General features: G+C 41.6%; 1 protein-coding gene across 1 annotated transcript in view; it reads right to left on the bottom strand.

The window, feature by feature from the left end:
* Positions 1-24955, bottom strand: part of LOC109983565 (ryanodine receptor 1-like) — a 49481-nt gene that overhangs the window by 17094 nt on the left and 7432 nt on the right. The window contains exons 13-81 of the mRNA XM_065963157.1: positions 24789-24910; positions 24493-24679; positions 24229-24364; positions 24036-24131; positions 23299-23417; positions 23079-23212; positions 22717-22958; positions 22369-22561; positions 22045-22261; positions 21873-21977; positions 21666-21769; positions 21499-21582; positions 21230-21389; positions 20947-21094; positions 20636-20841; positions 20373-20547; positions 20073-20281; positions 19608-19966; positions 19368-19497; positions 18890-19050; positions 18633-18795; positions 18459-18545; positions 18132-18358; positions 17615-18053; positions 16445-17002; positions 16145-16345; positions 15904-16015; positions 15669-15812; positions 14596-14869; positions 14372-14486; positions 14098-14230; positions 13913-14007; positions 13696-13831; positions 13404-13590; positions 13185-13296; positions 12941-13061; positions 12605-12774; positions 12273-12493; positions 12090-12180; positions 11838-11978; positions 11269-11432; positions 11100-11178; positions 10826-10915; positions 10595-10735; positions 10440-10517; positions 10285-10360; positions 10056-10179; positions 9340-9455; positions 9133-9200; positions 8909-9030; positions 8746-8795; positions 8496-8556; positions 8272-8398; positions 8045-8156; positions 7870-7951; positions 7648-7778; positions 7239-7559; positions 6912-7152; positions 6663-6750; positions 6470-6562; positions 5956-5970; positions 3121-3291; positions 2912-2971; positions 2661-2795; positions 2018-2130; positions 1807-1903; positions 1608-1717; positions 1447-1498; positions 1269-1343 (exon numbers count right to left, since the gene is read on the bottom strand). Of these exons, the coding sequence (XP_065819229.1) occupies positions 1269-1343; positions 1447-1498; positions 1608-1717; positions 1807-1903; positions 2018-2130; positions 2661-2795; positions 2912-2971; positions 3121-3291; positions 5956-5970; positions 6470-6562; positions 6663-6750; positions 6912-7152; positions 7239-7559; positions 7648-7778; positions 7870-7951; positions 8045-8156; positions 8272-8398; positions 8496-8556; positions 8746-8795; positions 8909-9030; positions 9133-9200; positions 9340-9455; positions 10056-10179; positions 10285-10360; positions 10440-10517; positions 10595-10735; positions 10826-10915; positions 11100-11178; positions 11269-11432; positions 11838-11978; positions 12090-12180; positions 12273-12493; positions 12605-12774; positions 12941-13061; positions 13185-13296; positions 13404-13590; positions 13696-13831; positions 13913-14007; positions 14098-14230; positions 14372-14486; positions 14596-14869; positions 15669-15812; positions 15904-16015; positions 16145-16345; positions 16445-17002; positions 17615-18053; positions 18132-18358; positions 18459-18545; positions 18633-18795; positions 18890-19050; positions 19368-19497; positions 19608-19966; positions 20073-20281; positions 20373-20547; positions 20636-20841; positions 20947-21094; positions 21230-21389; positions 21499-21582; positions 21666-21769; positions 21873-21977; positions 22045-22261; positions 22369-22561; positions 22717-22958; positions 23079-23212; positions 23299-23417; positions 24036-24131; positions 24229-24364; positions 24493-24679; positions 24789-24910 (10206 nt within the window). The remainder of the gene's footprint in view (positions 1-1268; positions 1344-1446; positions 1499-1607; positions 1718-1806; positions 1904-2017; positions 2131-2660; positions 2796-2911; positions 2972-3120; positions 3292-5955; positions 5971-6469; positions 6563-6662; positions 6751-6911; positions 7153-7238; positions 7560-7647; positions 7779-7869; positions 7952-8044; positions 8157-8271; positions 8399-8495; positions 8557-8745; positions 8796-8908; positions 9031-9132; positions 9201-9339; positions 9456-10055; positions 10180-10284; positions 10361-10439; positions 10518-10594; positions 10736-10825; positions 10916-11099; positions 11179-11268; positions 11433-11837; positions 11979-12089; positions 12181-12272; positions 12494-12604; positions 12775-12940; positions 13062-13184; positions 13297-13403; positions 13591-13695; positions 13832-13912; positions 14008-14097; positions 14231-14371; positions 14487-14595; positions 14870-15668; positions 15813-15903; positions 16016-16144; positions 16346-16444; positions 17003-17614; positions 18054-18131; positions 18359-18458; positions 18546-18632; positions 18796-18889; positions 19051-19367; positions 19498-19607; positions 19967-20072; positions 20282-20372; positions 20548-20635; positions 20842-20946; positions 21095-21229; positions 21390-21498; positions 21583-21665; positions 21770-21872; positions 21978-22044; positions 22262-22368; positions 22562-22716; positions 22959-23078; positions 23213-23298; positions 23418-24035; positions 24132-24228; positions 24365-24492; positions 24680-24788; positions 24911-24955) is intronic.

Below are 24955 nucleotides of genomic sequence, written 5' to 3'. Positions count from 1 at the left end.
TATGATGTCGGTAAATTTACTTATAACTATGACTATGTGTTGGAATGACTAGTGCTTATCATCGCGTCTTCTACACTGGCTTTCACTGTAGTCTGTCAGTATGCTATGTGAGTGGGGGAAGGGAACATTGATCAGTAGCATTCAGTTAATGAAAGCTGGTGTTATGAGGGTGAGAGGGATTACGTGGAGTAATGGAGAGAGAGACAGGAAGAAAGACAAATGGGACAGCCATATATATATATACTGGGAGGAATGACATCACTAGTTCATAAGTTTATGTTAAATAAAGCGAAAACTTTCTTATTAGAATTTAATTACCCCTAAATCACACAAACAATACTACATCATCTCCTGACTCTACACACAGTGTCCAACACGTCCAACTTCCCAACTGTTGTAGTTAACATATATTTTTATCTTGTTTAAATCAACAAGATGTGTTGACAAAAAGTACGTACACAAACAACAATCTCCCTTAAAAGAGAGCTGTTAAAAAATAGCTTGAAGTAGCTGCAATCAGCACTAGATTAACCAATGACAACAGTGTGTGAGACTCCTCAACTTAACCAAGGAATGAAGAGCAGGCCTGCACAGTGGCTCCTGCTTTGTCCTTTAAAGGTAAGCCATGACATATACAAAGTTCTGCCAGTCATCTCAAATTGTATGAGCTGAAAGGAAGAACAACTAGAGGGATGGACAGTTTGGTCAGCTATTGCTTTTTTTCAGCTGAAATTTTCAATAATATACCTTAATCATGATAAAGAAGTTCTTTCTTTAAAAGTGAATCATAGTTAGTGTGATGATTATTATCATTGTTATTGTTAATGTTGATGTTAAAGGACATTAATCTAATCTAACAAGACCCCAATCCAGATTCAAGGCACAAAAAGTATGAACAGAACTAATGAATTGTGGCATTTGTCAAAATTGGAATTCAATGAAGATTTGTTCCAAAAAAAAAGATCTTAAAAGATATTGGGCAAACAAAGTTTACGATGCCTCTCTGGATTGCAGCTTCAAGTGCCTGAATCAAGCGACTCACAATGGACGAGGCACAACATAGAAACAGAGGAGACAGAACACAGACATAACAGACGAGAGGTGACGAGAGGTAAGGAGACAAGACAAAGACAGACAGAGAGAGAGAGAGATGTGGTTGTGAAGTAATGCTCTGATGATGAGGTCACTCAATGCGTCGAGAGCTACCGCTCCAATGTGTTCCTGGTCCCCAGCCCCTGGCCGCCCATTACCAGTTCTGTTTTTTGCACCTCAAAGGACATCTCATCCTCAGCATTTTCCCCCATTTCCTCTCCCCCTTCCTCTTCTTCACACATATGGCAACTCTATAGAAATGTAGAGGAAAAGACATAAATATGATGAAATTCAAATAACATTAGGCGTATATTAATCCTCAACTCATAGTGAAAACCAATTGTGATCACTCACCTTTGCCATAATGTCGGCATATGCCATATAAAGATGATCTGTATCAAGTTTACTGGAATGGGGAAAAGGGAAGAGAATTAGTGAATAAAGAGAAAACATGTCACCCTGTGTGTTTACTACGTGTCCACATTACAGTCTTCATCAGCAAGGACCTATCAAACCTCTTTTCTGTCAGAGCGGTCCGACTGAAATGCAGAATGAGCTGGTGAAGGGGATCCGGCTTTGATTCCTTCTCCTCCTCTTCGTCTCCTTCCTCTTGCTCCATCGCTTTCTAGAATGCATGTGGAGAAAAAAAAAATGGTGAGTCGTTGTGCAGAATGGTGCAAGTTCTATACGAGTGAGATGCGAGACAACACTCACAGATAAGTCATCTATCATCCTGTCTTCAAAAGAGTAACCCTCGGTGTGAAGCCAGTTGCGTTTGTAGCCTTCAAGGAACATGTTTGAAGCTCTGTGCCTGCGATGTTAAAAAAAGGAAACAATAAACAACACATATTAACAATTAGATAAGACATTTTCTGTACTTATTTTGTGCAAATCCCATTCATGTCAGAGATAACAGCTTTCTTACCTAGGAATGTTGTATAATGGTGTCATCCTAAAGCAAGCGACCACAGCCCTGCGTCTCTGCTTCGACAGCAGTTTGTGCCAAACCATCTTCTTTGATTTGAAAGGATGCTCCGTCTATGCCAGAGAAGGTACACGGTGACAAAGTGGCCAAAAGAGATCATCTGATAAATTATTATACAGCAGGAGAACCCAGTGACAGCAAAAGTCAAACTTTATCAAACATTTTGTCTGAACTTTTGCTAACATCTTTTATTTTGTTCAACTCAGCCCTGTTTCTGATGCTACTTGATGATGCTAACGTCTGATACGTTGTTTTCTGTGGGGGTTCAAATGGATTGGTTCATTCTGCATTAATGACTGCGCTTTCTTTGAAAAACAAACTAACAGTTAAAACTATTTGCTATCAGTTCACGTGTAGAGCAGCACAAGTTTGTTCCTGAATCAACATATCTGCTACACTTCCCTTCAACCAAAAGGCACACTTATCACATACACGTTATTTGTTATAATATATGTATTCAATGAGTCAAGTTCATTGTAACTTTTTAAATTATTTCCATCTGTCAATAGTCATTTTTTACTCTCTGTGCAGGAGATACAGTGCCAACATGCCACAGTTAGTGCAGCTGTGACGGGACGCTCACCACTTCAAGGTGATAGAGGACAGCAGACACCTCCTGAACTCTCTTGACAACTTTTTCAGGGGCATCGGCATCTTCAGCCTTCCCCGCCATCTCTTTGTATAGAGCCATCTGCCAGCGCATGGAGGGGTTGTCCACCTATCCACAACACAGGGATTTAGAGCTTTTGATATGTTTTATGTTTTCTGATTGTCATTTAATCCAAATCTGATCATATCACACAATACTGGAGAGTTTCGGTCAAGGAGTTATACCTTGCCCTGAAGATGAAGGTTGTTCTGCAAGAACTCTCTTACTTCTTCATCAGTGTCTCTCTGTAGAGTAAAACATTTGATCAATGGTTGTCCTTCTAAGAAAGGCTTTGAAGGTAAAACTGTCTTAATAGATAATGCAATAGGTTTTAACATGATTTTATACAGTTTTGTAGAAGAAAAAAGTTCATTTAAAGTAATAAAAAAACTACCAAAGAGTATCGGATTTTTGCCAAGTTGATGAGCTCCTGATCAGCGGGAGAGCACATGTTCAGGCCTATGGGGAGCATCTTTTTTAAGGCAGCCACAATAAGTGAAGTCTGCACAGAGTAACGATCTCCCCGTTTCTTCTTCTTGGTACGTTCGGCATCCGAACCTCCACCCTAAGAGACGGGAAAATAAACCAAAAAGCATCCCAAGTATCTCGTAAAAATGCCACCACAGTCGAAAGTTGATTCGTATCAAACACGCTAGAGCGGTAATTCACTGCCAGACTGTCCCTTCCGCGGATAGAAGTCCTCATTGGTAAGAAACTACTTCTACATCCTGTAATAATAGGAATAACTGCAACAACAAAAGGGCTTAAAAAGCTACTGATCCTATGTTTATGCTACCATTTAAACCACAGAGAAACTATGTGTGATCTGAGATCGTCAACACATTCACATACATTTTTTAACATGACCCTACATTTAAATCATGAAAGAGCACTTTACAGCACTGCAGATTGTTTATGACGAAATAACAGCTCCTCTCTCAACGTAGAAATACCGAGCTACAATCGATGAGAATTCCTCCTGAAAATCTTAACGTAAACAATGTGTACATTTAAACTAAGTGCCGTCATTTGATCTTATATTGTTTCTCTGAGCTCAGACTGGTAAGTAGAGGGTATAGTGAAATGTGAGGGCAAAGTGGGGACATAGCTGGCTTTGGGGAAGGGAAGCTGCAGGAAATGAAACTTACAAGGAAGTAAACCTGTGGAATTGCATTTGCAAAACATGCCACAAAGAAAAGATTTCATTCAAGTGACAATCCATTCAGCACTCAATGAACAGGACAAATAGCGGAAACAAACATGTATGTTTTTCTCTTTTTGGGATTTCACTGTATCCTTTGGTGAAAGACTAGTATGTTAGATGAAACAAAACTCTTGAAATTAGACTAATCATATAAGTAGCAGGCAGTTAAAACCACACGACTATTGTTCAAGAGATATATGACCACATGCACTCCTGCTATGCTCCTGTTCTGTTTCTGTGAGAGTTCAGTCCTTCTGTTATCTGCTCTTTCTGGAATCCTCCAAAAATGTTTACATGTAGGTGAGATGTTAAGTATATTAAATGCTCTGCAAAAAGTCACACAGCACTGCATTTGGAAAATAAGAATATTGATATTGATACGACTTATTTCCACTACAAAATACTTGAAGCACCTTGTAAGGGCCACTGATGTTTAGAGAATATGAATTCAGTTCTAATGTGTTTTTTTTTTTAACATAGCATTATAACTATTATAACATTATAATGGCTCAAGACTATAAACCCCCTGTCTGACTTTGAGTAATTAACATCTAGACTTCATATGCAGGTCATTACACGCCTGAATCCAGAAATATTCAGATGCAAATATTATGCTAAAAAAAAGTGCTATACCAAAACCAACAGAGTAGTGCAGTTTACAGGTGATCTGATGGCACTCTATGTTTGAACAGTGTATTTTAAATGTCATTGTCAGACATGTGCAGTTAAGTAGGTCTCAGAGGTCCCATCTTATGTACATAACATACACTATCACTGCTAGATATTCTAACTCAATGCATCAGCAACTGCGTTTGCTTCAATTTAGCGCCAGATGCAAGAGTGTTATGGGAAACTAGTTCAGAGGAAACTGGGAGCCAAGCGTTTTAGATAATAAGGGTGAATTAATGTATTGGTTAGGTGGTTCATGGGAGTTGTCTTAAAACATGTTTCAAGAATTCTGCTACGATGATATAAAGCATCAAGTCATGTGTTAGTGTGGATACTAGGGAGTGTAAAGGAAACTAAACCATGATGTGCCATGGCATTTCCAGGGAGGAGAGAAGAAAGAGCACAGAGAAGACTAACATCATCCCCTAGTGGCAAAAAAGCTGCATTACAATAGCTACAAGGTCAACCATCCTTCAACAAAAAGAAACAAAGACATACTAGAAGATTCCACCTCAACTATGATCAAAAAGAGAGCAAACTCAGTGACAGGATGATGGCACTGTGCTCTCACTACCACTATGGGCTTGGTGAAAAGCCCAGTGCCATGAGCCCAACTCTACAGCTGAGTACTTTCATCAAACGCCTCCAGACTCCCCCCCTCACACACTGGCAGGACTGGGGTTGGCCCACAGAAGGGGACTTTCCCTTGTGTCCAGTGATCATTGATAAGAACAATGTGAGTGTCTCCGCCTACTGCATGTTCATTACAGTTTGTCTCTTTATATGTTGTGCTGAGGTTAAGGTATATGTGGACATAAATGTGTATAAGACATGGAGTGAGACGATCTTAATCTGTGTGTCAGTGCACATGTGCAGGTGCTCATACACTGGTGTGTAGCCGTGCTAATGACACTGTAAATCGGTCCATCTGTTCCTCTTCTGACTAGGATTTTCAAATCCTATAAATATAAATAACTCTGTATTAATAGCAATGACAAATTCTCACTGAGTTTTGTTCCACTCATGACGGACTGCAAAGTGCTTTTTGACTTAGGAGACACAGCTGCAAGCACAGAAAAAGCCTTGACACTGGAACTGACTCAGTTGTCTCGGGTCATGTGTCTCAGAAAGGAATGTGCACGCCTGTGTGTGTGTGTGTGTGTGTGTGTGTGTGTGTGTGTGTGTATGTGTGTGTGTCTATGTTCATATGAAAGAATGTGTACTTGTGTGTTTGCCGATGTGCTAAGAGTGTATGGGGATCAGATGTGCCAGTGTGCTGGAGAGGTTGATGAAAAGCTCCCCCAAAGTGAGGTGCCATGCGGTCAGCACAGCGGGCGTGCAGGAACAAAGTCTAACCTCTGAGTCCCCGCCCTGGAAACCCAGCCGCAACCCAAAAGAAGAGGAAAGGGACAGCCAGAGAGAGAATATTGTTAACAAAGACTGCTCGTGTTGTCTGAACAGCGAATGAAAATCAAACTTGATAAATGTGAGGACTTCGCCAAGTGTAACCGAGCCCAACAAACAAGAATATAAAAAAAAACAGTAAATGTGCAAAATTATAAATGACCAAAACCTAGGCACCAGAAAAAAAAAAAAAAAAAAACTTGTTTTCCTGTACCTGGAAAAAAAAGGTGATTTTTTTTATTAATGCATTGTTGGATTGCAGTAAGCGATGCACAATATTTATTTATTAAGCCATAATAACGACTATAAATAGTTAAATAATGGCCTTTAAAATCAAAATGAAAATAGTTCTTAATGTAACAAAATCGTATGAATTATGATCAACACTGAGGGGCAAAAGAAAGGAACACAGTAAATAAAACATTTTGACTCAATGCACCTCCGGCTCTGCCCTTCAATGACTCACCTTGCTCATTTTGCTCTTGCTATCAGCGGTGAGGAATGACATGTTATTGATCTCATTCATCACCACAAAGTTCTGCTCCTCTCGCTTGAAGTTCTACAACAAAGAAAAAATAAAAAAACACACACAGTACATACAGTGAAAGATGTAAGCTGCTACAAACGGCTGCATTCAAAGGCAAAGTGAATATACTTACATGAGACTTGGACCAGAAAATAAAGACCTCCCCAACCATTCGGAAGAGCTCCTCAGCATCTGGGTCTGGGCATGTCAACCATCTTGCCCTGTAGCAGGACGAATAACTCTTAAGACTCCCTACAGTCATAACATGTTTGACTAAAGCACAATATATGATAAGTGCATCATGTTGCATTTTCTTCTGTAGTAGCCAGGAATCATGGTTCATAGTTATGTAATAAATTTTGTGTTTCTAACTTTATTGTACCTGTTGTTGTCCACATAGCGAATAAGCAGAGGGTAGAGGGCATACAAGTCTCTGCAGAGGACAGCAAACTCATCCCGTATAGTACCGTCTTCTTCATCTCCCTCTGATTTCCCCTCCATCCGCAGATGGTCCTCTTCAGCCACCACCTTTGAAGTGCGTTTCTTCAGCTTCTCCATTGTTGGGATGAAGTGAGACTTGAGCATTTCTGGCTTTGCTCTGCTGACAATGGGCTGTGAAAACACTAAGAGAGAGAACACAAACGGTGTCAACATGCTGGTCCAGATTTTCACCAACACTTATTTATATACATGTTAAAACAGTACTCACCAGCCAACCTCTTCATCCAAGAAGCCTCATCAATACCCAAGTTGTTTACTACAATTTTCATGATGCTGCCGAGCATCTGATTCAGGTGTTCTGACGTCACATCGGTGCAGATCTGGTTCTCCAATTCAGGGAAGTTCTCAGATCCTCTCTCCCACCAGCGAGGCAGGTAGTTACACAGCATGGGGAGAGTGATTTCAATCACATGTGGCATTTCAGTATAACGAGCGCCTGACTCTGCCAAGTCCCCGATCTCCTTCAGGAGAAGATCCAGCTCTGGGATGTCTGGACATAACTCCTGGACCTCATTGGGAAGGCCCAAGACTTTGGATTTTAAAATAGAATGAAGACATACAGTTAAGACAAACACTTAAGACAATAATCACATCTCAGGAAACATGAATGCACTCACTGGCTCTCTCCCTGGGAGTCTTTGTAGTGTACACAGAAAAAGCGTTGTATTCATTTAGATGGGGCTCTAAGTAAGCCACTGGCATAGCTGCAGCAAGATGAGCCAAGCACTCTCCAAGAGCCGGCCTCTGCCTGTACACGTAAAGAACAAATAAAAAATGACTCCAAAGTTTCGTCATCTTAAGTGTTTTACAGATTTTAGTGATTGCAGCTAAGGAGTTACCTCTCTACATGTGGATTCTTGACAGTCCCTAAGGAATAGATGCTGCACATGATGCGGTAGCATGACATCTGCAGATCGTCCACTGTGTGCAAGCAAAAGAGAAATGTAGAGCAGTGTGAGGATGAGTTCATTAATAAAGACAGGGCACAATAAATGCAAACAATAAATCACTCACACATGACATCATCTCCAAACTGGTGCTGAGCGATGTGATCAAACAGAGAGGTGAGCACTGGGAGCAGGGCGATGGTTGTGTAGTTAATGTTCTGGGACACTCCTTTCACTTGCTTTAAAGAGGAGAAGCAGAACGTGATCATGAATACTTTAGGGTCAGTGTTTTTTATGTTACATTTAGAGATGGCAATCAAGGAAGGCCATTCAAGTCATGCGCCCATCTATTACCTGATTGCCTTTGGACACTTTTCCCAGTTTGAGGTTCTCTACCATCTTCTCTATATCATCAGCAGCACTTTCAAAGAATGACCGAAGACCTGCTTTCACAATCTCAGGCCCCGACTTCATCACTGTCCTAATTACGCAAAAAAGAAAAGAAAATTATGATGACAAAGAAAAGGTGTTTTAATTGTAATGGTGTTTTTCATTTTGTGAATTAAACGACACTAAACCTTGCATCCAATGATCGTGCCAGAATGTGAAGACAGTTGACAATTGCTTGAGCGTCCGTTCCTGCAAAATCAAAGACAAAGCAGCTGTTCTTGAGAGCTTAAAAAAGACTACGATGACAACATGTTTTTATATAAAACTGCGATCTTACTGACTGAAAAACACTTTGCAGCCACATAGTTACATGTATGAGAAAAACAGGAAAGAGTGAAAAGATTCATGAAGAGTGACCAAGGGGAAACAACACCTTACCAAATAGAGAAACTCTGTGTCTCACCAGAGCGGACATTTTACAGAAGATACTGAGATAAGGAGGAAAGGAAATGGAAGGAGAAAGGAAAGAGTTTTAAAAGTAAAACATGAAAAGTAACAGTAACGTATCTGTGTTAAAAACCGACATAAACGTAGAGATCACCTCGCAATCATCTCCTTCTCCTTATTTGACGAATGGCCGCCACTGCCCAGAACTTTTGCGGGCGTTGACAAAAAGTAGAGGCAGTGGTTTTTGAAATACTGGTTGATCAGAGGCATCAGGATCTGGAAGTGAGGGTTTCAAAGACAGTTTTCTTGTTTAGTACAGAAATTAAACTGTTTGAGTCTTTAATATGTGGATCTTCCAGCTTGACACAAAAATCTCACCTTAGCAAAGAATTTGATTTCTTGCTCATGAGGAGACTTTTCCACTCGTCCACTGCTAACCACGGCCTCTGAAGAAAACACACACACACACACCATGATATTATATGAATCATAATATAAATGGTAAACAAATCTATTTTAAGTCACACTAATACACATCTATCATATGTGTCAAGTATCAGTCGTCTCATCCATTCCCCTCAGTACCAAGATGAGCGATGAACTCCTGGGCGATTTCCATCCATTTCAACAGCTTCTGCAGGAAACCATACGCAAACCTCTTCTCAATGGATGAGATGTCAGACTCCATGTCCTTCAGGCCCCTTCAGTGAAGCAGAGTTCAACTCTTATTTAGTGCTTGAAGTAATGACAGTTTCTCCTCATAATATACAATGACAACGTAATACTGGCTTCCTGCTTATAACCAAATAATATATGATCATAAACATAAAGCTAAATATCAAAAGATGTTGTTTTTTTTAGCACTGGTATGACTGAAATCTATTAGAGCAGTGTGGTTCTCAGCTGGTCGAGCCTCAGGATCCACCACCAACTCCTTCATGAACAATCATGACCCAAATCTATTTTTCAACCAATCAGATTGTCAATGTAAAACTGTGCAGATTGGACCTCAGATGGTAGAGAACATGTAACAGACCAAGGAAACGGAACAAAACAAACATGTTTAAAAAGGGCTTCATAGACTTTTGGACACATCTTTCTTTTCCAGACACACATTCAAGACCTATAGAAAACTGCTCTGGAACCAGCTTTTGGGTCCCGACCCACCAGTTTAGAACCACTGTATTAGAGCGTGGTACAGCGACAGGTGGTTGTTCTGTGTTGCGTCATCTCAATCGCTTCAAAGTCATGACAGAAGTATGATGTTCTATACACACTAAATTGTTCTCCTGCATTTTTACCGTGTGACAGCGTATCCATTAAGCTGCAGGAACTTGAGCAGCTCATGAGCCTTCTCTCTGTCTCGGGCCTTTTCTTTTGCCGTGAGGGTGTCGTAGGGCACCAGCAGAGGATGTGTTCCACCTCCTACACAAACAGAGGTATCATCATAACTCTCGGAGGAAACAGGAAATAGCATAATATTTAATTTTCTATATGAGCAGGTTCTCAACATTATAAAACACATCTTACCCTTGGACTGCAGCTCTAACTTTTTCTTCCGTCCCCAGGTGTTATGGTAGTTTTCTGCCAGTTGTTCTGCCATAGACTGGGAAAGGATGTAAACTATGAATAAAACTTGTTTGATGATATTATAGCATAAATGTTTCAGATGTTTACTGTCATACCTGCAGGTCTCTTGAAAGAGCCATGTGTGTAATCTCAATGGGTTGTGGACTGTAGCCATGGCTTGGGTCATAGGTGGCCTACAATTAAAAGAAGTCTAATATCATATACCGTGATAACTTTTAAATATTGAAACATGTATCTCAATGCTGTATACCTGAGCAGTCTGTGAGATTTTCCGTGCTGCAGTCTTCTTCTTCTCTGACTCTTCTTCTTCTCTAGCTTTATCCATGGTCCACTCCCATGCAAGCATGGCTTTGACTGACTCTTTGATTGGCCAACGGTATATCTCCTTGTCCTGCCAGAGGAGAAGATAGATTAAAGTGAAGCAAAAACAAATGGAGTAAGTTACAGGAAGTGTGAATACACAAGGTGATTGTGAACCTACCTTTTCTGAGAAGGTTTTGTATGGTCTGAGCATGGGATGAGTTTTCCCATTTTCATCCAGCACCTCGCCATATGACCAGTTATTCTGGATCTGAAACATACATGTACATACGTGTTGAAGCTCCCCTTTCTACAAATACAATGGCTTCCTTCTTATTGGAAGCATCTGCAATCATATATTAATTTATATGCTTTCCAGAACAGAATGTAACGTATCTTTGTATTATGCTAAAGAATTGTTTAAAACAAGTTATTAGTGTAAAGAAAAGTTCTACCTTTTCAAAGGCCCATTTATCGTGTGTGTATTCAGCATATTTGTTGATAAAAGGATCCAGCCTCTCAGGGATGATAGTGCTGTGGTTTGATGAAGAATCACAGCTCATTAAATAACAGTTCATTTACAAGAACTTATTTGTAGAGAAAAACAAACAGGAGTAATCTCACTTTGTGGTCTCCACTGGTTTAGGATCAAAGTTTCCTTCTGCATCGACCGACGCCTTTTTCTCGGTTTTTGAGGAGTAGCTGGCGTCGACATAGTCAGGAGGAATGGCCCCGGCAATGGCGCAGATGCATGGCATTGAAATTTTGAAAATCTCAGCATCAAATTTCTAAGATCACAAGAAACAGATCAAATATTAGCCTTCTCAGTAAGAGGAACACATTACCATCTGAAATTTAAAAAAAGTTCAAGGTTTTTAAGACACAAGTAAAACAGCAGCTGAAACTATTTCCTCTTGTAATCCTTATTTTACTGTTTGTCCTTAATTGAATCTCTTAATTACATTGTATTATCATATCTGTATTTCCATAGTATCACTATTTCTGTATTTCTTTTAGTCTAATGCTTCTGTCTTAATCCTGGAACAGGGACAGTAATTAGCCGTGGCTAGAAACCTGCATGGTATCTACTTTGTATTTTAAATATGAAGTAAAGGTCACTGCATGTGTTCATGTTAAATAAACAAATAAATACAATTCACAAAAGAAAAATCTCATATTGCAGGAGACCTCACCTTGTGTGCTAATGATTCAAAGATCCCCCAAAACAGTTTGCGGGTCAGATGCAGCTCCTCCTCTGATGATACCCCGAAGTTGCCCCAGCCATTAGGGAGGCAATAATACTTCCAACAGCGCTCATAATGATTTGTCAAAAGCTGTAAGATGTAAAGGAAGATATGTTTTGATAAAAGTGAAAGAATGAGGAATGTGAACTCAGAGGGGAAATGTTGTTTTTCTATTTTCAAAATATTTAAAAGGCTTAATACCTTCAGCGGCATCTTTGCATACTCATTGAGAATGGGCACATCAAACACCAGTCTTCTTAGCAGATGTTGAAGCATGGAGGGACGTAGATGTCTGAGAGAAAGATAAATTCAGTCAATCTCAACATGAATGTATTAATGATGATATCAGGTGACATGCAAAGAGTGCTGTGAGGTTAAACTCACTTGCACAAAGCCATGAGGCACTCTTCAATGATGTCTCTTTGAGCTTTTGTGAAGGCGCGTCCACGAGACAGCCGGTAGATTGTGTGCAACATGGAGTCGATCATAATGGCTCTGTGGTCACTGCCAGCAAAGAGTGGCGCACACTTTGTGATGAGCGGCAACACAGCAGAACACAGGTAGCGGTTCAAAGCGAGGGCCATCTCTGTGGTACAGAACGCAGCCTGTAGGAGAGAAACTGTGAATCAAGTCCTGTAGTGTGGTTATAATCCTGCTCTGTTCTTCTCCCAAAGGACCACATACAACTTAAGCTTTATTAATGGAGTGAGGCTCACCGTGTCTAGAGAGGCAGCAGCCCTCATGTCAGGCAGAAAGCCCACCTCCAGCACATGGAGAAGGAAATCCTGGTTGTCAATGCCATACACTCTGTCCAGGAACAGAACCATGGGAGCCTTGTGATCGGGTACAAAACTAGCCGACATCTTTGGTTCTATGATGCTGTTGTCTAAGCATGAGACAGAAAAATATTTTATTAAACCAGTCATAGTAACTGAAGTAAAAGATATGGAAGCTTTCGCCGTAATGCTGAACACAATAAAAAACCTAGAATAAACAATATTTTAAACATTAATATCCTACTAAACACATGCTAAATACATTTCAAAGTTTACCTTTTCCAAAGGAAGGAATCTGAACAGGAAGGCTGATGACTCCTACCAGATCCTCAAGAGGGACCAGTGACCTCAGGATGGCCCTGATCCTCAGAGCTTCACCCTTACCAGCCTGGATCAGCTGTTGAGAGAAATGCACAGGTTTTCCATAGACATTGTCTTTCAAGAATTCCTGTTTCTACCTTTTATTTTCTCTTAGCCTAAGGATACGTCCAGTATGGTGGCAGGTTTCTGGAGAGCTTACGTGCATCTCTGGAGCACAGCGTCCCAGCAAATCAATCAGGGCAGAGTAAAAGGACATGATGGCATTTCCCAGATGCACCCTGTTCTCTTCATGCTGCTCTTCTCCACCAAACCTACAAGAAAAAAATAAATAGTGGCTCTAAAAGTTTCTGTAACGCACTCTTCAGCATCTCATCGAATACCATCAAAAGGTGTTCAAATAAAAGCTTGGAGCTCTTACATGGGAAAGCGCCTGTCTTTCTTAACACTGGGGCCATCCCTTGCAGGGTCCTCTGATATTTTGATGGCCTCCTCTATTGCAGCCAGTAGACCATTACCACCCTCCCCTCTCAGGGCTGGACCGAAGCACTCAGGCCTGCGGATGAGAAGACGTACCACCACGTTGGCATTCTCTTCTACGCTCTCTCCTACAAACGGATAGAAGAGCAAGTATTAACTGTAGTCAATGAAGAAGAAGGAAACAAGAAGAAAGCAGGAAAACTTTTTCATTAAGCAGCCAATACAAATCTTACCATTGACAAATACAGCAAAACGAAGAAAGTCAAGGTATTTCTCTCCACCACAAGGATTCCAGCCAATGTCAGGGTAGCCTTTGGCCAGCAGCATTGGACAGCTCTGAAGTCCACATCCAGCCAAATATTTCACTACCTGTATAAAATATTAGAGTACTAAAATGAGTACAATTCTCCACATTGCTCGTTTGTTTTATACATGTAGGTTGCATTTTACCATTTCCAGGTCCTGCTCTTGGAGGGCCAATGCCAGCTCGTTATTGTCGATGCATGAGGCTGCAGCCACATCCAATGGAGTGGAGCCCCGCATTCCTAAAGACGTAATGTCCAGCTTTATCACAGTTCATGCATCAAAGAAAAAAAGCATAGAGAGTAATGCTGGGATTTAACAAAGACAATCACCGAGGCCGATGCCACTGTTCTGGAGAAGGTAACTGAGGTGGTCAAACATGGAACGCTGGTTTTGGCGACTGATGCGACAGAAATAGCAGAGGAAACGGCAACAGTTTGTCACCACTCGAGGGAATCTGATCTCCTGTTGGAAGAAAGTATTTTACAAGTTTAAAGTTAGGCATCACATCACAAATGTCTTTTGTCAGTCTGTTTGTTACCAGTTGGTAATAAAAAGCAAGGTTTCTCCATGTCTCTTGCAGACTAAAATAAATGACTAATTTACCTTTGAATCCCCACCGCCCAGCACATTAACCATGACCTCCATGACAGTTTCATGCATGCCCAGAGCTCGCATCAAGTTAGGGTGCTGATAGAACACTTTGTTACTCATGATGTTCCTAGGGAGGGACAAAAAAATCAATTTGAAGTAAAGTATCTGTCACTTGAAATGATCAAAGATCTCACTTTGAGTTGTGATATTAAGGATACATTTAGTGCAACACCAACCCGATGCTTTGAATCATAAGCCTCTCTTCTTCTGGGCCCATCTGAACAATGAGAAGTGAGCGGATCTGGCCCAAGCACTCGAGCAGGTCCATGGTGTCGTTGATTGACACTTGGTTGATGGTGTAGGCTTTGGGGAGGGCACGCATGAGCTCACCGAGCCCATCATACTGCCTGTGAAGGAGGCTAAACATCATACGCACGAGCTCAGGGTTTTGGATAAATGACTCCTGGGCCCAATGGATCATAGTGTGAGAAATGAGCTCCTGCAAGGTGCCTGGTAGGTAGAAGACAAAGAGTTAGAATTTTTTTAACTTTTCACACATGCAATCCCTTCTAGAAAGTTTCAGACAGCCTGTATGTGAAATCTTGCTGAGTGGCTATTTCATACATGTCCCTCAGTGGGAGGTTTTCTCCGTCATGTAAAAAGGATGCAGCAGAAGTCACACAGTCTGCCAGTTTTTGCCTTTATATCAGTGAGAGGGGTAATCAGATGTATTCACAGAGTCAAGGAATGAGTGGAAAAAAAACATGCAGGCGAGCACAAACTAGTACGAGGCTGCTTCACAAAGATTACACTGGTAGAAGGATATATAACATCAGCCCTGCCTACTTGCCGCTCACAATGTATTTTCCTAAATATTTCTTGTTGTTCACACATCACACACCTGACGCCTTGGGAAATTTTACCAGGACCTAACAGAAAAAGTCCGGACGAGGTCAGCGTGAAAAATGTGGGCATTTCCGTTCACACATCCAGCCTACCTCTGACATTTTGGGACATTTTCAGGAGGTTTTTGATTATTTTTTGAGTTCATCTGATGTTCATTAATGTTGCAAATTTGCTAAATGTAAAAAAAACATAAAGACCTAAAGCTTTTCCACAATTGCAGGCAATTTTTGTCTTTACAAATTGTAATTATTATTATTATTATTTGAAATTTATTTCAATCCGAAAAGGTGATCAAAATTGATGAATGTCATTTATTATCTGATATATTTGTGTTTTCATCACTTCACAAGGTGAAGTAATTCTACATTTCTGGTTTGGATCTAGAAAAGATGCAGTGGCTCACTTGGTTTTTTATCCTCCTGCGGCTCAGGCTCCACCTCTACCTTTTTCTCCCGGAATGTTTTGACCTTCTCCAACAATCGGAGCAGTCGTCCACGAACTGAATTATCAACTTCGGCCTCTTGTTCTTCTTCTTCTATATGAACACCTGAGAGAAAGGTTTAAAAATATTCTATTGATGCATAGTTGATTCATAATTCTGATGTTGGTTGACTTGATGCTGTGGACTGAAGACTGACCGCAGTGTGCCAACAGAGCATTGTGGAAAATCAGCAGAGCTTCGCGGACCTCATCGGGAACGGGGCAATCTTCATCTTCAGCGCAGTTCTTGAAGTTCATGAGCATGTTGACCTGAAAATCAGATGGAAACTTGTCTTATTCTATTGTATTCCACTTTCAAAGGAAGGCTTTTCTTTTCTTAGATTTGAATAGAAAATGCATTCTAACATTTCCAGGTGAAATTAAACTGTCTGGGTGTACCTGCTCTTGTGGAGGAGAACGAAATTCTCGAGTTTTGCGAGCAGTCTCGGCTGCACTCATGGTGAAGGCCAGCATAAGTTCGTTATATCGATGCCTCTGGTTGAACTGTATCTGGCTAACGAATTGGTCGGAAAAGGCAGTGATGGCCTCAACTCTATGACGTAGCTCACAGTCACAGAAATACTGCAGTAGTGTACACATCTAAAGGGCAAAAATGCAAAGTTAATCTCTGATCTTATAGAAACAGAATCACTGGAAAGACAAGCTTTTCTGTTAGATGGTAAAGAAAACAAGTCAAACCTGTAATTTGACAGACTCTGGGAGCTTCATCTGGAAAAGTCCTTGCTCTAGTTCTTCTTCTTTACTCTCCTCTTTAATCTCTTTCTCCGTTTCCTCTGCTCCTTTCTCACCGTTCACCGGCTCTGTCTCAACCATTGTTTCTTCATGTGGCACAATAGATTCTGTCTGCTCAAGTTCTTCATCTTCCTCAATTTCTTCTTCCTCCTCTTCTTCGCCCAAGCCATCGTCTTCATATTCCTCTTCATCTTCCTCACCAACTGCTTCCCGATCCTCTCCCTTAGCCGCTTCTTCTTTCTGTGGTTTCTTCTCCTCCATCATCTTGGTGTTCTCCTCAGCAGGCTCCTCTGCTTTCTTGCCACTGAAGACCGTGGGCTCGATCATCTTCAGGATGTGTGTGACGTCTTCGTCGTCAAACACACCCATGATGAGGAGGGTGCTGATGAGCTTCAGGATCGGAACAAAATGAAACTCCACGCTGCCTCCGACAGGATCTCTCATGGCTTGACCTCCATCCTGCACTGCCTCAATCAGCATGTTCAAAGCTTTGGTCTTTAGCACCTGGAAATACAAACAAAGTCATATTTTAGTGGTCACAGATCACATTTCATCCGTGTTATGTACAGATAACTACCCACAGTTCCAAAAGCATGGGATCTCTGGGTCAATGGAAAAATGTGTCATCTTGGTGTATTTTCAATTCACTGCCAATAAATACCTGTGCTGAGTCTCTAAGTCAGCGACTTAGCAATCTGTATATGCACCATAAAGATTCTCTGTACAAATATAAGCACAGTCCAGCAAGTTCTGCGCTGACTGAAAGTTTTCATTTTTCATTGTTTTCATATGAAGTTCCGACTTTTATCCTCACACTTCCATGGTGTCTATATTTATCTTACATGCATCAGAGGAAAATTGTTGTGATAGATTGTTGAGATATTATTGAGATGCAAAGGGAGATGCAGTGTGATTTGATAGGACTTCCAATCCGCAGTAACAGTCATCGCTCGCTGAGGAGTAAACATCTTCTTGTGCGTGTGGAAGATTTGAAAAAGCTTGATATGTGACAAGACTGTTTTACATTCTGAACCTTGAGATTTGTGATACACTAAATCCCTATAACATTTACGAGTGATTGGCGCGTTTCCTAAAATGCCATTTCTGATCTCTCACCTGTAAAGGGATAACTGGACTCAGTGTGTAGATGTCTAGATCTGTTCCCACAAAACCAACTGAGGAGAAATGGAGTTTGGGACGCAGACATGTAGTGAGGCCGACTCCAGGTAAAGCGTGAGATTTTTCTGAGTACAGAGTGATACTACGTGTGTTGTCCGTCATTGGAACTATGAATTCCTTGTTGGTTCCCAGTCGGTTCCTCTTGGCAGACTCCAGGTGCATGCTGATGAGCAGGTCGTAGAATCCGCTCCTCATTGGCCCAGGCAGGTAGGTGTTCTCGATGGCGTAGAAGAGCTGGGATTCATCCACGTGGCTGCACAGAGCGTGAGCCACTCGGTTGTTTCCCAGAGCACACACTGAGCCGTACAGCTTCAGAGTGTGGTAGTGGAACTTCAGCAGGTCCATGCGTTCAGACAGCTCTAGGATGTCGATACACCTACGGGATGCAATGAGTTGAGTTAACTTTTTTGTACCTCCAAACCCAACACGACAGAAAGAATGACTCAGAACTGACCTGTTCTCCTCGGGGATGTGGAGAGCCATCATGGTGAGCGGTTCCTGACACTGCACGATCCAGCCCAGCCGCTCACTAACACGCCCTGTCTCTGGAGACAGGAAATTGTTTGGCATTCGGCTCCAGATGACCGGGGTCAACATCTGGACATCCAGCCTGGGAGGGCATTGGGGAACAGGGTTCTTGCGTTCACTACGGAACATGGCGGTTGAGATTGGCATAATGTTCTAGGAAGAAAGACAGATTACCCATTAGAGAAGACACACAGAAGACTGACAGAATTTGTTGCTGAAGTCTGGATTCACACTGAGATTCTTTTTGACTGACCTTGAGCTTGCCTAACTCAAACTGAATCATATTCTGACTGGAAGGTAGGACAAAGACAGCTGGGAACAGTTTAGTGTTGGGCTCCACCTGCAGAACGTGAACAGAACACAGTTGCATTTAATGACAAAGACTTTATGAGGTAGAGTATGAACCCCAGCTTATAACTTGTCTGACCTGGTAAAACGTGTTGATCTCTTTCCCATTAGCAGTGAAAGTCATGAGGCCCGTGTCCAAGTCAATCAGACAGCCAATTATAAAGTCCTCCTGACTGACCCGGGTCTGCTGGGAGCTGCTGAACTCCCCTCCCCACACCATGTAGCAGTTACTGCGCTTTATACTGCGGAAGACAGAAACATATGAAACTTATATTTATTTTATGTTTATTCTTTATGCTCACAATATGTTTGTTGACCAGAATGAGATACTGGTACCTGTCATGAATGTTGCCTTTATCATCACCTACAGTGACGGTTACATTTCTCACTTTGCTGAGGTCAAAATGAGGGTCATACTGATGATAGTCAGGTGTGATCCAGCCCACCCACACACCACTGGGCTCCTGCCCCGCGAACACTCGCACAGAATAATAGTACTGAAAAAGAATAGAGATCAGGGTGTTTGTAATATATTACCAGTTAAATGTTATTTCATATGCGTTTTTATAAATACTACACATATCTTGTTGAATGTATAAAATCTATAATTATGTTCATAAAGAAGACATCAAAGGCAATACAATGTGAAGTCATAATAGTACACACAGGCGAGTGTAACATGTGAAAAAAAAAAGTTAAATACATTCTATGTTTTAGAATCTATGGTGAACGGTGTAATCACAAATAAGCAAAATGGGCATACACTTTATGGTTCTGAATTGATATATAAAATAAATTTGAGCTATAGTCCTACTGTAGTGGTGTTGAGGATGATGTCGACATCATCCCTGTCATCCGGCACCACATCTTCCATTAAGCGAGGCATGGTGGGAACAACAGGGGGTGGAGATATCAATGCAGCTTTTTTAGCCTTGAAGAGGAACCTGTAAGCAACAGCAGCAGCGATGCAAATTTTTAATTTAAACACAATATTAACACCTTGAAAATCACCATTAACCCCAGTTATGTTACTCCACAAGAAATCTTTACGAACCCTTTCTTCTTGCTCTTCTCAGTGGAGGCATCTTTCTCGTTCTCCCCGTTCTTGATGGCGGGGATCTCTTTGGGCACAGAGGGCTCTTTCTTCTCCTCCTCTTGCTCTTTGCGAGAAGCTGACTTTTTGAGTATTTCAAAGTCAGAGTCTGGGTCCACCTCCACCACCTCATCCTCAGGAATAGTCAGCGCACGAGTAAGGAGGGTGGTTCCAGCTGGGACTTTGAAGGTCTCGTGGAACTCAACTGGCATGCTGAGTCTGAAGAACAGCAGATCTGTGTTGGCATTCTGAGATCCAAATGTCTTGTGGGTCACTTTGAGACAAGGGGCTGTTTCCACTGTCCCATCAACACGGGACTCCTGGAGTATATAGAAAAGGGAGCGAGGTGATGAGAGAGAACACTTTCACTCCTACAGGACAGAAAAAATAAATATTTAATGAGACTTACAAAGGTATGCATAATACCTCAATGTGGGGATGATCAGTAGGTGTATTGATGAACTGTGGCAGGCTCTTGCTGAACCACATGGTAATGTCTCTTTTCATGTTGATAGCAAAGGGTTCAAATCCCTCCTGCAGGCCGCAGATGGTGAAGAAACGGAGACTGCTGACGTTCTGACCCAAGTTGATCCTGCCAACCTGAGACAGGCCCAGACTGCACACGGGTATGAAGCCTAGAGTGTGATGGGTACATTATGATTTACATTTTCATCATAAATCACAATCAAAAAAAGTTAATTTGCGACCAGTCGATGCAGTAGTTACCCTCTCCTATCTCGATATCCTTAAAGGCCATCTCTGAGCCCGAGTCACTGATCAACATTTCTCCATTGAGTGTGAACATGATGTTCATCTCAGTGAGGTCAATCATGCAACCCACCACATCACCAGACAGCCACTGACGGCCGAATGGCTCATTTCCCACGTGCCAACGTTGGGCCTGAATAAGAAAACAGCTTTTTAGAGAGTCATGTGTCACAGATGCTTTGCACTCCTTCTCAAACAATTACACAACGTCTCACTCCCACCTTGAAGCCGTTGAAGACATATGCTAACTCATCCCCACCAAGTTCAGTGTCTGCACGGACACTCGGTCTGGCCCAGCCCACTCTCATTTCCCCGACAGTCACAGCTTCAAACTCAAAGTACCACTTCCCCTGAGTGATGGCGTAAGATTTCTCTGCTCTGAACACTCTGATCTTATCTCCACGGGAGCTGCCGGATCCGTGCTCGCCTTTATTAACAAAAACACAATATTGAAAAGTTGTAGCTTAGCTTTGTCACTGAGCTTTAAGTACAGATATAAGGGAAACAGTGGGGTAGAAAACTGCAAACTTACTGCTCTCCTGGTCAGGTGGCTCTATGTTGTAACCATATCCGAGGAGAGTGCGAACAGCTGCACAAACCGTGTCTCTGTTGGTCTTTTTAGTCTTTTCATCCAGTAGGTTGTAAGGGACCAAACGGGGATTGCGCTTGTTTGCTATATCCTACAGAAGGAAATACAAACACAAAATTTGAATCGGATAAAAACAGATGAAAAACAAACGTAAATTCAGTATTTTCATACACCCTTATTATTATCATTACCATGGAGACTTTTCCATTAAAAAAAATGAGGGTACCTGCACAATACTGTATGTCCATCCCTGGCGAACTCTGTCTCTTGCCCAGACGTTGTGTCCGTTTTCTGCCAGTCTCTCCACTAGAGTGTTCTGGTTAGGAGTCAGCTTGACATAGTTTAGGTCCAGAGGGGCTGGCTTATATCCATTACTCTGCATGAAACTAACAAAACATGTACTGATCTCAGAACGAGCTCTGGAGAATACAGTTGATGTCACACAAAAAAAATCAACTTAAAAATATATATATATATATTATGTTTGCAGCTCACGTTTTGGGGAGTTTGGTCCTTTTTAGATTCTCCTCTGCTTTCTCATCTCCCATCCCTACATGACAGCCTAGTGCCAGTAGAGTCCTTTAAAATCAATCACACTATTTATTAGAAAAATAAAGAGACACAGCCACATAGCTGCTCATTAAGTTAGAGCACTGACTTACTTAAGTGTCTCTCCGGACATTGCTAAGTTGTAGTTCTTCTCTGGTTCAGGCAGACCCTGAAAATCTACCAGGCAGGGGTGCAGCTTCTTGTTGTCATCACGAAACTTGACATTGATTTCAAAAAGGAAAGAGGCACAGACTTTTTAAAGGATATTCTAAAATGTCAGTACAAAATCTTCTATGGACAAGATCACCGAAATCCCTTACCAGTCCAAAGGTCCACCCTTGTTCAATCCGAGTAACAGCCCATAACTCGTGGCTATTTTCTGCAAGCTTCTCTCGAATGCGCTCCAAATGAGGAGGAAGCACAATCTAAAGAAATTATAAATTAGTCCAGTGAAAAAGATAAAGAAGAACAATATATAGAATAGGACTGTACCTGTATGGTGTCCACAGGGCAAGGAGTGAAGGCCGTATGTGAGAGTGACTGAGTCGGACCCAACAGGTTGCGGACACCATCGTAATCATGCTTATACTCCTTTATGGGCTCAATCCGCAGACGGTCCCGGGGCAGAACTGCTTCATAGCACGGAGCGTAGCCTGGAGGGGGGAGAAACTTGAAATCCCCATGACGACCTCCAAGAAGAAATCGCAACCTAGCAGCCAGAGTAGAAAAGAAATACATTGGTCTCAAGTGTCAGAAGTGTATTAAATTACAAAAAATAAAAAAGATTGATTTTATTCCATAGTCCAAAAGTCTTACGTGATTCCTGCAGAGAAGCTGACAACAGGGAAGAACAGGCCGTCCAGGTTGAAGTTTTCAAACATGCCCTGAACAGGATGACCATTGATACGGAAGGAAATGCTGGGCACGCTCAGATCCAAACAGCAGCTAACCACGTCCTCTGCTGCCAGGAGGTGCTGATTGGGTGTGGCAACATGACGGGGAACACGACCTGCAGACACAGACAACAAACGACCTCCTATTTACACTTTAACTTTATAACTTGTAAGCAAAATGCAAGTGGTAAAGGAACAATGCACAAGATAGAATTCAGTCGAATAAAGCCATAAACACACATTCATCTGTAAATAGCATTGTTTACTTTACCTGACCAGAGGTGAAGCCCATCAAAACCATAGGAGTAGAGGTCATCTCCGACACCGTTGCCCCCCCAGCCTTCTCCTCCACCAGGGTAAGGACTGTAGCCCTCGGTTAGAGCCCAGCCCACACGCAGGTGATAAGGCTGAGCTGTGAGGAATGGCTCCACATGGTCCACCATCACCTCAAAATACCACTTCTTATACTGAGTTGATCCCTCACAAGTTCCCAGGAAAATGTTGGGTCTCATGCTAAAGGAGGATTACAAGAAATACTCTACTCAGATCTTTTTTTTTTTTTAAACTGGGCTTCAGCTGAGAGAAAAAGAACAAAGTATGTTTAGACTAGACTATCACTCAAATAAATCCCACCTGGTAACATAGTTGATGATGTTGGTTTGAAGTAAGAGGTCACGACCTGGAAGTAGATTCTCTGTGATGAGATTCTGATTGGACCTCACTGCCACCCCGTTACACACGCACAGAGAACAGAGCACATCCAAGACCTGGCAAACACATTAGATATACTTCTATAGATTACATATTAAAGAACATGTGAAGTACAACCCCCTGAGTGTTACATCTGTCTGACCTTGTGATTGCGTCCATGCTTATCCAGCAGAGAGATGATGGATTTGATGTGATTCTCCTGGATGATATTCAGCACCTCTGGACTCTCAATCAGAACACAGTACAGCACCTCCAGGATTCCTGTCATGGAAACATCAATGTGAATAAACACATTAGGACTGATGGTAACTATGTAGCAGAAAAAAGAAACAAACTTAATCACACTGGCTAAAAATATCAGGTGGACATTCTTAACTTTTTTTCACCCCCTCTCTTTAACTGTCTGTAGAAACCTTTATAAGCTGCTCATGGTTACTCTAAATTGCAATGATAGTCTTTTAGATGTATTGCATCATGTTATTTGATGCTCAGATTAATTACATTTCAATTGACAGGGAAAATAAACCTGTGTTCTTTATACTGATGATGTCATGGCCCAGATATTGGTCACAAGTTTGCCCCTGTACCAATGACGTACAACTTTAAGTGTCTCCTTGTGTCTTTCTAGCTACTAAACTATTTTTTTCTGTACTCCAGTTTCAACCTCTGCCACCAGTTTGCCATCTTCAGCTCTTGAGACACCAGTCCATCCCCACAGCCACTCACTTTTTGCCCACCTCTCATTCTCCCATTCTCAACCACCAATTTACAATACCAGCCTGCATTTATGGGTAAAAAGAAGAGCTGTCATTCTTATAACGGGAGCGATAACATGTAAAATAGCTTCTGTAAGTGTATGATAAATCTATAAAACAATACCTGAAGATGCCTCCAAACGATCCAGTTTACTGACCAGCCAGTCCAGGTTATCACAGAACAGTGCGCAGTTGGCACGATTACCTCTGATCAGAGAAGCTTAACAAAAGAAGAAAAAAAATCCATCCATCACATACACACCATCAGATATACTGTATATCTAACATAAACTCCTTGTGACTGCTGATGAGTGTACCTAGAAGTTCATAGAGTAAATTCACTATCTCCTTCCACGACTCTGCAGCTTCCTCTCCAGCGTACTCTGAGAAGTGGGCTGCAGTGTTGTAGACATTAAGGCGATCGACACAGTCCAGGACGAGAGTAATCATTCCCTGTTTACAAAAAATAAAAAGTTACAGAGGGCTGAAAATCTAAATATTTAATGGAAACCAATCAAACAAACACATTTTGTGCAATTTTCAGTGTCTTGATGAATTCTTTCCCCAGTAGATGCACCTACCTCTTCCTGGAAGAGGTTCTGTCTGTTTTTGAGGGAGCGGAGCTTGAATTGTTTGTCCTCATGTTCCAGCTCCTCCTCGGGGGGTCTGAAGTAGAAAATGAGATCCTGCAGGGAGAGAACCACGGTGTCCATGGGCAGAGATTGGGGGTTTGAAGATTTGTTTTTCCCATTTAGAGCATCCAGACCTCTGAAGACATGAAAAGAGGAAAACCAATCACAAAAAAAATATACGTTAAAGCAAAACTTTGAATAACAATACAACTGATGAGAGCTGTGGAATTGATGTGTTCCAGTACTTGATGAACTGGTTGAAGAGGCCTGTCGTGCTGTAAATCATTCTTGCAGCTTGGTACTCTTCTGTCTGAGATCGAGCCACTGTGAGTGCATCATCCATGTGACCTTCTTTATGGAGAATGGCCTAAGAATTAAGCACAGGTGCTGTGAATACACAGATATGTACCCA

This window comes from Labrus bergylta, chromosome 14 (genome assembly GCF_963930695.1).
Source record: "Labrus bergylta chromosome 14, fLabBer1.1, whole genome shotgun sequence".
NCBI classification, from domain to species: Eukaryota; Metazoa; Chordata; class Actinopteri; order Labriformes; family Labridae; genus Labrus; species Labrus bergylta.
The sequence above is the reverse complement of the archived record's forward strand: the minus strand, read 5'-3'. Positions and strand labels throughout refer to the sequence as shown.